The sequence below is a fragment of the Mastigoproctus giganteus genome, chromosome 6 (genome assembly GCF_048544385.1).
Source record: "Mastigoproctus giganteus isolate SK-2022 chromosome 6, ASM4854438v1, whole genome shotgun sequence".
NCBI lineage: Eukaryota > Metazoa > Arthropoda > Arachnida > Uropygi > Thelyphonidae > Mastigoproctus > Mastigoproctus giganteus.
The window spans coordinates 59,412,002-59,426,092 of NC_143580.1; the positions used below are offsets into that span (position 1 = coordinate 59,412,002).

Genomic DNA, 14,091 nt, shown 5'->3' on the forward strand with positions numbered 1-14,091 from the left:
AAAAATTCCTGTATATCATTGACAAGACACCATGAGCTACTCTTGCAGCCTGTCTGCACTGCTCAGAGAACTTCATATCTGCCTGCACAATTACCCCCAGGTCCTTTTCATTCTCTACCACTGTCAGTGTAGTACCACAGAGTTGATACGTTGCTCTTATACAGAGTACTACATGTGTAAAGTACTACATATGGGAAACGTATAACAGAGTTATACGTTTCCCATATGTAGTACTTTACATTTGTCAATATTAAACTTCATTTGCCACCTCTCAGCCCATCTGCTCAACCTTTCCAGATCCTGTTGCAGCAGCATACTGTCATTAGTGTCCTTAACAACCCTGCCAACCTTTGTATTGTCTGCAAACTTGGACATTAAGCTTGATATACCATCATCAATATAATTTATAAATACAGAAAACAATAATGGACCCAACACTGAACTCTGAGGGACTCCACTAATAACATTAGTCCACAAAGAGCAGTGTCCATTGATTACCACTCTGTCTTCTCCCCCTCATCCATCCCTTTATCCATAGCAGCAATTTGCCTCCAATGCCACACTACTCCAATTTGTGCAGCAGTCTTCCATGTGCAACAGTATCAAAAGCCTTTCTAAGATCCAAATATATAATATCAAAGTTATTTCCTGCATCCAGTTCTTTTGTGACTGCATCATAGTATCCAATCAAATTGGTCAGGCAAGATTTTCTCTTAACAAAACCATGCTGTGTCCGAGCTATAACTGAAGTCTTGTCTAGATAATCCTGCAATGCTTCTTTAACCAGTGCCTCCATTAATTTTCCTGGAACAGAAGTTAAACTCACAGGTCTATAATTACTTGTGTCAGCCTTTGATCCTCCTTTGTGAATTGGGGTCACAAAGGACTATAAGGTTTATTTAGTTAATAAAATTATTTCTTTTATTATTTTCCAAAAGGCTACTCGGTTTATTGATAATGGTTCTACTGGTAAGTACTTTTTTTTATGTTACATGTCTAGTGGGCCTTAAAGTGCATGCTTTGTTTGGTTCTGAAGTTATATTAATAAATTGGATACAATAGGATTTTTCTGTAAATTTAGAATATTCTTGTGTGGGGTATTTCTATCTTTAAAATTTTCAATGAGCACTCGGCATGGAGTGCTCATTGTCATCCCCTATGATACAGATCTTTATGGCTGATTTTGAGTTGAAAGCTCTGATGAATCTGGTCCTTTCCTCCATATTCTGATGAAGATGACAGGGACATTAATGATTATAACTATTCCAGGCGCCTCCGTAGCCAGGTGGGCAGGAGCAGCAGTGCGTAGCACACACTTCTTGATTAGACCGGGGTTCGAGCCCGTGACCACCAAATACGGAGGATGCGGAAAGGTCAGGAAATGATCACCGCATATCCCCGGAGCAATATGGCCTTAGTTGCTAATGCTCCTAAAATCCAAATAACAACAACAACATAACTATTCCAAGTCCCCCCCATTCATTCTCTGCTAAGGCTAGTCTACCATCCTGACTCTGATGATTCTGTGTAATTGCAGCTCTTTCTCATTACTGATTGCTGAACTGTCCATTATACAGTTAAAATTTAAAAAAAACTTAAAATTATAATTTTGTGAGTAGCTGGTAAACAATATTAAAACTGTTTTATTTCAATGTTTTATTAATTATTAATTTACTGATTTATTTATATTAAAACATTAATTTTATTTTACTATAGCTGAGTCCTCCACATTGTACACCAGGTGACAATTATTGGGAAACTGACTGTGGACACTTTACAGGAAGCCTCATATATTTTTGTTCCTTTTATGTTATCATTACTTACATTGTTCTTAATTTACTTGTTGGTAAGTAGCTTTTCTTATAACAGTTTATAGTTATGTGTTTGATCTGGACTGTCCAATTGCTGTCCATAAGGGCATCAAAACTACAAGTATATTTGGCGATAAATATAAATGTAAATATAAATATAATTGTTATTTTAAAAACTCTAAAAAGAATTGAGCAAAGATATAAATGTAGCTATTCTATTCACATTACCAAATGCATTATTGTGAGCAAAGTTCCCAGTGAGGCTTGGTTTCATCTAAGTCGATCCCTTAATGGCCAGAATAGATGCACATAGGCTACTGAAAATCATGGTGTTAAGAAAAATGACGCTTCTTGATGTACTTTCCCCTTACACATACACACCTATTCCATTACATGCAAGTGCTAGTATCCCTGCAGGATAGAATTCTTTATGAGGGGTTTGCAACCACTGGAGAACACACATTACTTCCAAATTTCTCTGCTCTGGAATGTGACGGAGAATTTTCAATGAGCACTCGGCACGGAGTATTGAATATTGCCACAATCTTATCGCACCTACATCTCACATCCATCACAGTGTGGTCAAGAAATGCATTTCCCTTCCATCCATGATGTTCCAAATGCTTAGAGCATGGGTGTCAAACTGGCAGCCCATGCCGCCTCCAGGGAAAATAATGATGTTTCTAAAATGCGTTTCTACCACTTTCAACTGCTGTCTACTGCTTTCTCTGATCGTGCAATATCCAGAATTTTCCATTGCCTATTTAAGCAATTGTTTCGCATGCTGACAGTTAATAAATAAATTTTCTGTTTATACTCTGGGATGACCAAACAGTCAGAGGAGTTCACAAGATAGACAGAATACAAGAAACAGCACCATATTTAGCAGTCACGGTCTTGAACCCTGGTCACTCAAGACATGTGTACTTAGGCACCCGTGTGCCTGACCATTCGACTACGGCAGCCGATCTGTTAGTTTTACTCCAGCTTTCATATTGTTTGAGTCAGTTACATTTTAATGTGAGTGGTGAGTAATATTTGTGTTGCCGTTTCTATTTAATAAAGTCAGTAAGCAAACAGTTTTGTGTTGTGAACTCTTATATGCAGCAATACCCCGCATAGCACTGATAATTGGTACCAAAACTATTCCGTGTTATGTGAAACTGTGCTGATTGAGGTATAATGGGTTTTAATTGAATGCATACCAGATAAACAGTCTATAAACAAATTATAATAAACCTATTAACAATTTGCACTCGATAGCCAATTAAAAGGATTTGAAAAAAATATATATTTCAAAAATTTAATTAATGAAATGAATACATCTGGCCAATACTGCTCTACGGTGTAGAAACCTGGACTCTAACATCAGCCATTACAAAAAAGCTCCAGGCCTTCGAAATGTGACTCTACCGAAGAATGCTAAAAATCCCGTGGTCAGCCAAGATAACCAACGTAAGGGTCCTGCAGGACATGCACACGGAACGGGACCTGCTCAAAACCATCATCAGCAGGAAATGCAAATACCTAGGTCACATCACTAGGAACCAACAAAAATATCACCTACTACCACTCATCCTGGAGGGAAAGATCGAAGGCAAGAAACGCCCAGGCAAACCGAAAATGGCATGTCTAGATAACATCAACACCTGGCTTCACATGACAACAGCACAAATTCTACACGCAGCGCTAGACAGAGAACAATATCAAAACGAAGTCGCAAACGCCATTCGCCAGCATTAAAGAAGAAGAATTAATGAAAAGGTAACAGCATGAGAGATGAGAAAAAAGCTTTATTGTTTATTTAAGTATTTCAATAATGCAGTCTGGTGAAGTCATCTCTTTTTTTTCTCGGCATACAAGTCTTTGTAGCATCGAATTCCATCTTGTAAAATTTGTCGTATCTTGATGCTATGTTCAACATTCGGATCTCCATTCATAATCACCTTGCAGGCCGTGTCAATCCCCCAAAAAACTTTCTTACAATTCAAAACCAGTGAGATCATTTGCCAAATGGGGCAAAAACATGTTGCCAAACAGAAGGCATGTTGTTGGCAGTGATTTCTAGCCAAGATGCAGATATATTTTCAATCGTATTTAAATAGCTAAAAAATAAATTGTGAAATGAAAAGTTTGAAAAGCTACACGTTGTCTTGTCATAATGGAATTAAGAATACCAAACACTGTTGCATGTTGCCTGACTGCCTGAGAGGAACTATTGGCATATGCGCATTTGAGACAATATAGTTGGCACCGCAGCATATATGTTTGTTTACCTAGGCTACGACAACACAGCATATATGTAGGGTACGTGTCTAGGCATATAGACATGTATAGTATCTTATGTAGATACTATACATGTCTACGGCACCTGACGTAGCCCAGTGGTCAGGAGCAAGAGTGCATAGCACGCGTTTCTTGAGTGTACCGGGGTTCAAGCCCATGACTACTAAATACGATAAATATTTGTATTGACGATTTATTGTAAACTCTACTGACTCGGTTGTCGTGCTGGAGTATAAACAGAAAATAAAAAAAGTTCAACTCCACCTTTGTACACTGTTGATGGTTACTTTTTTTTTTTTTTTTTTTTGTTAGTTGTTGGCGCATCGGCTTCTGTGGCCATAATGCACCTCCCAAAGTTTTTGCATTTACTCTAATCCAAGCCCGAGGTGGGATTTGAACCCACGACCTTTGGGTTGCCAGGCAGGCACTTTACCCACCCAGCTAGCCCGGTCGGCATGATGGTTACAGAGCACTGTAACAGGCCAGAAATGTGTGTAATATTATGTTCATGCAGTGTGTGTGTGTGTGTTGTTTAGTTGTTTCTGGCCGTTTTGTCACCAGGCAGGCGATCACTTGGAAAGTCTGCCCAGTGTCCATCTACACCACGGGGAGGTAGGCCACAACTATGCATGAACCATGGCCAACCTCAACAGTTACGCACTGAATGTCCAAAGCGAGTTTGGAGCCATTCAAAAGAACTCCATGCCAGCGCGCCCACACACACACACACACGCGCGCCCACACACACACGTGCACGTGCACACGCACAGTCATTCCCAGGAGACAGGACCGCAGAAGACGAGGAAATAAAGAGAATAGCATAAAGTAAAAAATAATAATAATAATAATAAATTAATTAATTAATTAATAAAATAAAATAAAACAAAAAATAAATAAATAAACAAAACAAAAATAAATAAATAAACAAAACAAAAAAATAAAATAATAAAATAAATAAAAAAAATAATAAAATCTTTATCTATGTCTTTGCCCACATCTTTATGCAGTGCTGCCCAAAGTAGTCCACAAAGAGAAAAGGTGTACTGTCAAACAGCAGTAGTAATGTCATCCAAAAACAAGATCAGCAGAAACAAGTTCATTCTGTTAATCTGGAGTGGTATCAGAAGTCACTGGTTGATGACGGTATCACTATGCAGAGGAAGGATTTAGTTGTGAAGAGTCTTGATAAAGAATGAACCAGAAAAATGCAGATCTGTTAAAATCTTCACGTGTTCTTGAAAACCAGCAAAATTTTGGACATTATATCATCAGGACAACAAATGAGACAACAGGTTGTATTTTCATTAATAAAGTGTTTTCAGTTTGATTGCTTTGACTGCGATTAAAAGCAGCATTGTAGAAGGTTTGAAGGGCCTGGAAATTGTTGACAGATATGAGTATCTTCTCACATCAGGGAGACATGTTTAGTACTGTTGCCTTAAGAGCAAATCTTAGGTCGTCGTAAATGGAGCGTTTAAAAAGTACGTGAGGAGAGTCTTCCAGTAGCCCACAACAACAGGAGACTATATTAGAAAGTCTGAATTGGTAGAGTTTTGCTTTAAGAGAACCATGTCCAGTTAGCATGTAGGAGGTAAACAGTAAGGGTGAAAACCATTTTCTGTTGGATGATGAAAGTAGTACAGTTATGTCGGGAATGAATATTTTGTTAATAGCTCCTTTTTTCGATAGAATTCCACCTATTCTTCCAAATGTTCACTAACAAATTCAAGCATCAGGTTCATTCAGTTTTGGAATCAGCCTGAGGGTTAAAAATGATTCTCTGAAATTCCGTAGAAATGCCTCTGCGGATGTAAAAGCAAAGCCCTCTAAACACAACATGCAGGTCAAGTGGTACAGTGCCTGAAAGAGTCTGTAGAGCTGGAGTTGATACTGTTCAGCAAATGTGAAATAGGCTAACGAGAAAACAACGTTGAATAGTGGATAACTTTTCCGCTACTCATATAGTGAATGAGTTTTAATGTGTACAGTAAATTTTCAACTTAAACTTAATTGAAAACCGCATTATAGTGAAACCCGTGCTGTTTGAAGCTGTGCTAAGCGAGGTATTGCTGTACACGTCATTCCGATGTGATGTCGCTTTCCCAGCCAACCAGAAAAAGAAAGGTTGTTGATGAGGGGAGACAATTCCAAGAAAGAGTTACTTTTGCACAGAGATAAAAGTTGTGTATTATTTGCAATGAATTGATTAGTGTCATCAAAGAGTACAATATTAAATGACACTATGATACAATTCACAAAGAAAAATTTTCCTGCTTCAAGGGTAAATTAAAAGAAAAACTAAAGGATAGCAACAACTCACTTCAAAGACAACAAAATTTAATTACAAAAATTAATGAAGGCAGTGAATTGGTAGTGAAAGCCAGTTATGAAATCAGCTATTTACTGGAAAAACATTCCAAACCAATGTTTTTCCAGTAAATAGCTGATTTCATAAGTGAAGGCTGATTTCATAAGTGAAAAACAAGTGAAGGCTCATTATTAAGGAATGCATGATAAAAGCGGCTGAAAACATCTGTCCCGGAAATGCAAAAGTATTCCAAGAAATTTCAGTGTTGTCAAGAAACACAGTGGCTAAAAGGATAACTGAGATATCAGACAACTGCAGGAAGCATCTGCAACGTTTCAATGTTTTTCAATTGCACTTAATGGAAGTAACGATATTCAAGACGTGGCGCAGGTTGCACTGTTTCTTCGAGCCTGCGATAACAATTTGAAAGTAACTGAAGAGTTTTTGGAAATGATTCCCATCCATGGAACTACTACTGGGGAAGACGTTTGTAATGCCGTATGAAGCATTCTGGAGAAATACAAGCTTCCTCTCAAGAGACTCGTGGCTGTGACTACCGATGGCTCTCCATCAGTGACAGGCAAAGTCAAAGGATTTGATTCAACACTAGAAGCAAAACTGAAGGACAAGTATCCTGACAAACAAAAATTGCAATCTTTACACTGCATTATTCATCAGCAGGTTCTGTGTTCGAAAATAATGAAAATGAACTATGTGCTCAAGACTATGGCCAAAACTGTGAACTTCATCCGGTCCAGAGGACTAAATCACAGCCAGTTTGCTCTCCTTCTTAAGGACTTGGGGAGAGCATACAAGCATACAGGGCTGCCATGCTACACAGAGGTTTGTTAGTTGTCTTGCCACAATGTACTAAAGAGGTTTTTTTTACTTTTGGAAGAAATAATACTGTTCCTAGAAATAAAAGGTCAGATTGTATCGCTTCTGAAGGATCGGTCTTGGGTATCTGGCCTTCCTAGTAGATATTACAGCTCAACTAAACGATCTAAACATCATACTACAAGGGAATCATCAGTTGATAACAGACATGCACGATACACTGGCTAGTTTTCAAAAAAAAAGTTGATTGTGTGACAAAATCAATTAAAAGAGGATACTGACTTACTTTTTTATGTGGGAACAGTTGAAAAATCAGAGTCAAAGTTATACCTTTTTAAAATATTGTGACAGAATAGAAAAGATGAATTTGATAGGCACTTTAAAAAATTTTCAAGGAGCACCAAGAAGATTTTTCTCTTTTCAAGGATCCTTTTTCTTTTAATGTCGAGAGAGCTGCCATTTCCATACAAATGGAACTAACTGATCTGCAGAATGACTAAATTTTAAAAGAGAAATACCAAGAAGTTGAAAATCTACTCATATTTAGGACAAAAGTACTCAGAGATAGAAAAGTTTGCCGCTCAAATTCTACGTTACTTTGGGAGCACATACAGGAACTCCCCGACTTACGTAAGGGTTGTGTTCCGCGGAACGCTATGTAAGTCGGGGAATTTCCCCCATGCTTGTGCAGCACTCACAACTGTGCTCGCTGAATTGATTGAATCAAAAAAGAAATGGTCAACGAACATGTAAATAGAATTATTTATTGTATTTATTCAATTTTTTATCTCATGCGCAGGAAAAATTACAAAAGTGTGCAATTTAAAAAAAAAATTCAAAATTATAAAATTACAAAAGAAGAGGGGAGACAGGCATAACATCAGTAAGTTTTACTTCTCGAGCATAGTTGCCAGAATCAATATCTTCAGCTGATAAGTATGCCACTACGGACGTTGAGGGCTGTGGAGATTTAGAAGAGGTCAGCTGCTCAACTTTACGAAAGAACATATTAATGGATGACTGGACAGTGGCTGTTTTCTTTTCATTGTATAGCAAACAAGCATATCATTCACCCCTCTGTTAACTTTTAAGCATCGTTCGCTGTCAGGATCCATCTTCTCAAACTTTGCCATTGCCCATGCAATTTCATGAAATGCCATTGCCGTTTCTCTGGCAATGAAGCATCTTCGCCGCTCATTTGGTTCATCTTGAGCTTCGTCGGCATTTTTTCTTCTTTCACTGTTGCTCCCTGCAAGTCAATATGTTATTCTTTAGATAATTCCTTCTCTTCCTCTATTAACTCCTCCACATCTTTGGCATCAACCTCCAACTGAAGTAGCTCTGCAACCTTTACAGTCTTATCTGTAACCTCTTCATATGATTCGTCTTTTTCAAATCCTTTGTAGCCTTTTGTGTGCCATGGGCATATTTTCTTCCATGCGCCATAAAAACAACTTTTAGTAATTTCCGCCCAGACCTTATTAATGTTTAAGATGGTGTGGTAAATATTGTAAAATTTTCAAGTCTCTCAACACAAAATTTTTCACATCGTCTACTGCAGACAATGCCCAAGCAAATGTTATGTGTAATAGTTTTCTTTTAAATTTGAAATAACACCTTGATCCATAGGTTGGATGAGTGAAGTCGTGTTTGGCGGTAGAAATATGACTCTCACGTTCGAATTGAAATCATCTAGATGCATATGATGTCCAGGAGCATTATCTAATAGAAGCAAAATTGTGAAAGGAATGTCATTGTCTTTACAATATTTTTAAACTTTGGGAATGGAGCAGCATTTAAACCAATCCTCAAAGAGAGATATTGTTATCCATGCTCTCTGGTTCGATTGGAAATGCATGGGTAGTGTGGCTTTATTGATGCCCTTAAATGCACGAGGATTTCCAAAATGGTACGCAAGCAGTGGTTTTAATCTGTAATCTCCCGCCGCATTAGCACCAAGCAAGAGTGTGGCCCTACCTTTTGATGCCTTGAAACCTGGCATTGTATTTTCCTCTTTGGCAATGTATGTTCCATCCGGAATTTTTTTCCAATACAGAGCAGTCTCGTCAACATTAAAAATTTGCTGCATTGAATAGCCACCTTCATCAATAATTTTTTCCCACACATCACAAAATTTCTCTACAGCTGCAGAATTGGCACTGGCGACTTCACCACATACTTTAACATTGTGGAAAGCAGCGCAATGCTTGAACCTATTAAAACACCCATTGCTTGCCACGAACTTGGGTTGGGGTTCGCCGTACTTATCCTTAATATCTTTATGAATACTTGTTGTTTTTGCTTGAATGGTCATTAGACTCAGGGGCACTTGCTTCTGAATCTGATTTTCTATCCACATTATTAACAGCTGTTCCATTTTCAGTATAGCACCTGAATGCTGTTTTGTGATCACTGTTGATCATAAGTACGTTGATCCTTTGACATGTTCTTTTATATGCGCACTGTCCTTTAAAATAATATTCACTGTTGAAGCAGCGAGACCAAATTCCCTTTGCAATAGATGACAAACTTTGTCCTGCTTCGTACTTCTTAATCATTTTCATCTTTATTTCTAAATGAATTTTGTTTCGTTTCCTGGCACTACCACCACTTGCAGTTTTCGTTGGTCGCTTTCCCTTCATCATTGTAATACTGAAATAGGAATGAAGAGAAGTTTCTGAAAATTTGTATTTTATATGATTGAAGATTTCAGTGAAGAAGAACACATTTCACCATAATAGCATAAAAACCCACACAATTGCAGTTATCGGGATTATCGCAAATGCAATAAGATCAGGCGCCTCCGTAGCCAGGTGGGCAGAGCAGCAGTGTGTAGCACACGCTTCTTGATTAGATCGGGGTTCGAGCCCGTGACCACCAAATATGGAGGATGCGGAAAGGTCAGGGAATGACCACCGCATATCCCCTGGAGCAATATGGCCTTAGTTGCTAATTCTCCTAAAATCCAAATAACAAACAAGCAATAAGATCGCGTTTACTACCCGTTTATAATTAGATGGACTAACAGAAAAGCCCAGTAAATCGGAAAGTGCAAATTGTTTTTATTGTTTTTTGGTCGTGACCTCCAGAAACGTGCTTTAGAAAAATATCACAAAGGCATTCAAAATTGATTCTTATAATGGGAACGTATGATAATGATGAAAGGATAGTGCAATTTCCATTATAAATATCACATTTTAGAAAGATAAATAGCTTAGTAATATAGCAAAATTTTCAACTTCCAAGGACTTGGAACCAGTTACAAAGAAAAAAAGCAGTGTTATTGGGTTCACATTACGATATTTTCATGATACCTCCATTTATTCCTACAGGATGCAGAATATGTTTCCACAAATTCTTTAAGAGTGCACCGGCCGGCAAAAACTTGCGTAAAGTCGAATTTCCGTAAGTCAAGTATTATGTAAGTCAGGGAGTTCCTGTATTTATGTGAACAACTGTTTTGCTTATGAAAGCTAATAAAACATCACACAGATCACGGCTAATCTTACTTCCATAATGAAGGTTGTGTCTTCTCAATCTTTGATTCAAACCTTGTGAAGCTGGTTTCAAGAAAACAGTAAAGTGTCTGTCAAAAAGGCATAGATTACCTAATTTTATGTATATTCCTTCATTGAAATATTGTATTATCCGGAATAAACTTGCTTTTCATGTTTTGTTGTTTATTCAGACTTATTTCCTTTCAGTTAGTTAGTGCATTCTCAGTTGCAAGTATTAATCAGCAACAAACAACAACTGAGCAGCAATTAAAAAGCATCTTTAGGTTAGCAATGGCAAGGTTTGTAAGTCGTGTGTGGCTCACGTGAGGTACACTAATACAGGAAAGCAAATTGCTGCTATGGATAAAGGGATGGTTGAGTGGCAGAAGACAGAGAGGCAAATGGAGGCAAATTGCTGCTATGGATAAAGGGATGGTTGAGTGGCAGAAGACAGAGAGTGGTAATCAATGGACACTGCTCAACGTGGACTAATGTTATTAGTGGAGTTCCTCAGGGTTCAGTGTTGGGTCCATTGTTGTTTTCTGTATTTATAAATGATATTGATGATGGTGTATCAGGCTTAATGTCCAAGTTTGCAGATGATACCAAGGTTGGCAGGGTTGTTAAGGACACTACTGATACTATGCTGCTGCAACAGGATCTGGAAAGGTTGAGCAGATGGGCTGAGAGGTGGCAAATGAAGTTTAACATTGACAAATGTAAAGTACTACATATGGGAAACAGTAACCCCAGATCAACGTATCAACTCTGTGGTACTACGCTGGCAGTGGTAGAGAATGAAAAGGACCTGGGGGTAATTGTGCAGGCAGATATGAAGTTCTCTGAGCAGTGCAGACGAGCTGCAAGAGTAGCTCATGGTGTCTTGTCAATGATATACAGGAATTTTTCTAGCAGGGATAAGGATGTGATTATTCCCTTGTATAAGGCATTGGTCAGGCCACACCTTGAGTACTGTATACAGGTCTGGAGGCCTCATTTCAAGAAGGATGTAGAGCTGCTCGAACGAGTACAGAGAAGGGCAACAAGATTAGTGAATGGAACAAAGGGTTGCTCTTACGAAGAAAGGCTTAAGTTTTGCAAATTACAGAGCCTGGAAACTAGGCATCGGCGAGGTGATCTGATAGAGGTGTATAAGGCTTTGAATGGCTTGAGCATGCTCAATGCCGATGGGATTCTTCCTCTTGCTCAGAATAATCACCTGAGAGGGCATAAATTCAAATTGAGGAAGGACGGATGTCGGATAGATGTGCGGAAATTTGCCTTTAGCCAGCGGGCAGTTGGTTTGTGGAATAGACTCCCATCGCTTGTTGTTGAAGTTGATAGCCTAAATAAATTTAAGGCTCAGCTGGACAGGTATTTCAAACGAACAGAGGGGTGAAATGAGAGTAGTGTTTTTTTTTTTTTTTTTTGGCTGATGCTGAATAAGCTTGCTTTCTTGCATCATATGCCTCTACTAATGCTAATGCTAATGCTAAATGGCACGGCTCAAATGCATTTGACATCCTGGCTTAGAGGAAACCTCAACTCTCCATGCTTTTTTGCTCAGATGCTGGCATTTTTGAAACCGTTAGGTGCCGACCACCCAAGATCGAACACACATTTGTAACCAAAACATTACCAAACATGATAAATAATCATAAAAAAATACTTACGTATTTTATTACATAATAAAATATTGCTAATGCTTTTGCTTCTATTGTAAGCAATCTTGTTTTTTGTTTGATTTTCTATCCAAACAGATGACAGCCGTTCCATCTTTTCCAATTCTTTGTGTCTTGATCTAATGGATTTTATTATATTTTGAGTTGTTCCTTCTATGATGAAAGTTGTTTTTATTTTCTCTACATTTTTTCTAATTCTTGGCATTACCTTATTTAGGCCTGTAGCACGTGCAATATCACATGTTCTTTAATTTTGCTCAAAGCGTTTCAGAATTTTATATATTTTTTCTCTATGGACAGAGGTGGATTGGCCATAAGCCTTACCGGGGGAAACCTCGGTGGGCCGAAGGCCAGAAGACGATGGAGGCCAGTGTGATTTTGGCCATAAACACTAGTATGAAGCTTCTACAAATTTTCCCTGGTAAGAATATTTGACCCTGGTCCACCTCTGTCTATCCATATTGCTTTTCTTTTTCTCTCTGAATCTGTAATGTCTTCACCAGGATGCTTCCTTTTCATACCTTTTAAGTATTTTACTCATTTTTAGGGAATAAAGCACAATTACAAAATGAGGAGGCACGCTTGATACACATAAACAAAGCAGCACACATGTAGCAACTTAAAAAACAACACTGTAAAGGTAGAGACACACTATTAACACCTCACTAGTTCACATTTTACTAAAGCACATTTCTGGAGGTCACTACCATAAAACAATAAAAACAATTTCCAGTTGCATTTCTGCTAGTGGAATCTGTTATAAACTGGTATAATAAACTCAATCTAATTGCATTTGTGATAATACCGATAGCTGGAATTGTGTATCAATCGATTTTTACGTTATTATGGCGAAATGTGTTTCCCCTTCACTGATATAAAAAACATAAATACATTTTGAGAATCTTCTCTTCATTCCTATTGTGTTGCATTCAGTTGGCGTGATTCCGCATTGGACTGCCGTTTCTTGTAAACACAAGGGCGAATCGTGCATAATCGAATTCGTGTTGTGTACACATGTTATACGAGGACTGACTGTGCTTTATATTAGCTGATATAAATAAATGGTGGCTGACCAGGCTAGCCAGGTGGGTAAAGTGCCTGCCTGGCAACACAAAGGTTGTGGGTTTGAATCCCGCCTCTGGCTTGGATCAGTGTAAAATGCAAAAACTTTGGGAGGTGCATTATGGCCACAGAAGCCGATGCGCCAACAAATAACAAAAAAAAAAAAAAAAAAGAAATGGTGCTGTATTCATTACATATGAACCTAAAGTCCCACTCAGTGTACAGATCTTTTACTTTTCCTCACAAGGATATTTTTCTGTTCTATCCAATTTTAAATGTATGGATTGAAAATATGAATATCTCAGCCAAGTGAATATACGAGGTGCTACCCAAATGTTCCCAAAATTTTATTGTGGCACAGGAACTACATCTAGTAGAGACTTGTGGCACTAGATAACACTGAATGCATCCTTTGTGTGCCACATAGCATCGGGCTGGATAGGGTCATTGAATATTTATGGACAGTTCTTTGGTGGTGTGTTTTGCATAGTTTGCGATTGTTTTGATGGTTGATGTGAGAGAGCAACACGCTTGCATCAAGTTTTGTTTCCTTCTTAATGATACAGCAGCAGAAACCCATAAGAAGTTGAAACAAGCTTTTGGTGACA

At 38.2% G+C, this 14,091-nt stretch overlaps 1 protein-coding gene across 1 annotated transcript in view; it reads left to right on the plus strand.

Annotated features, from left to right (window-relative positions):
- The window catches only part of na (sodium leak channel non-selective protein na), a 605,671-nt gene that overhangs the window by 483,154 nt on the left and 108,426 nt on the right, over positions 1-14,091 (plus strand). Inside the window, exon 34 of the mRNA XM_090376183.1 lies at positions 1,717-1,846. Within this exon, the coding sequence (XP_090232309.1) occupies positions 1,717-1,846 (130 nt within the window). The remainder of the gene's footprint in view (positions 1-1,716; positions 1,847-14,091) is intronic.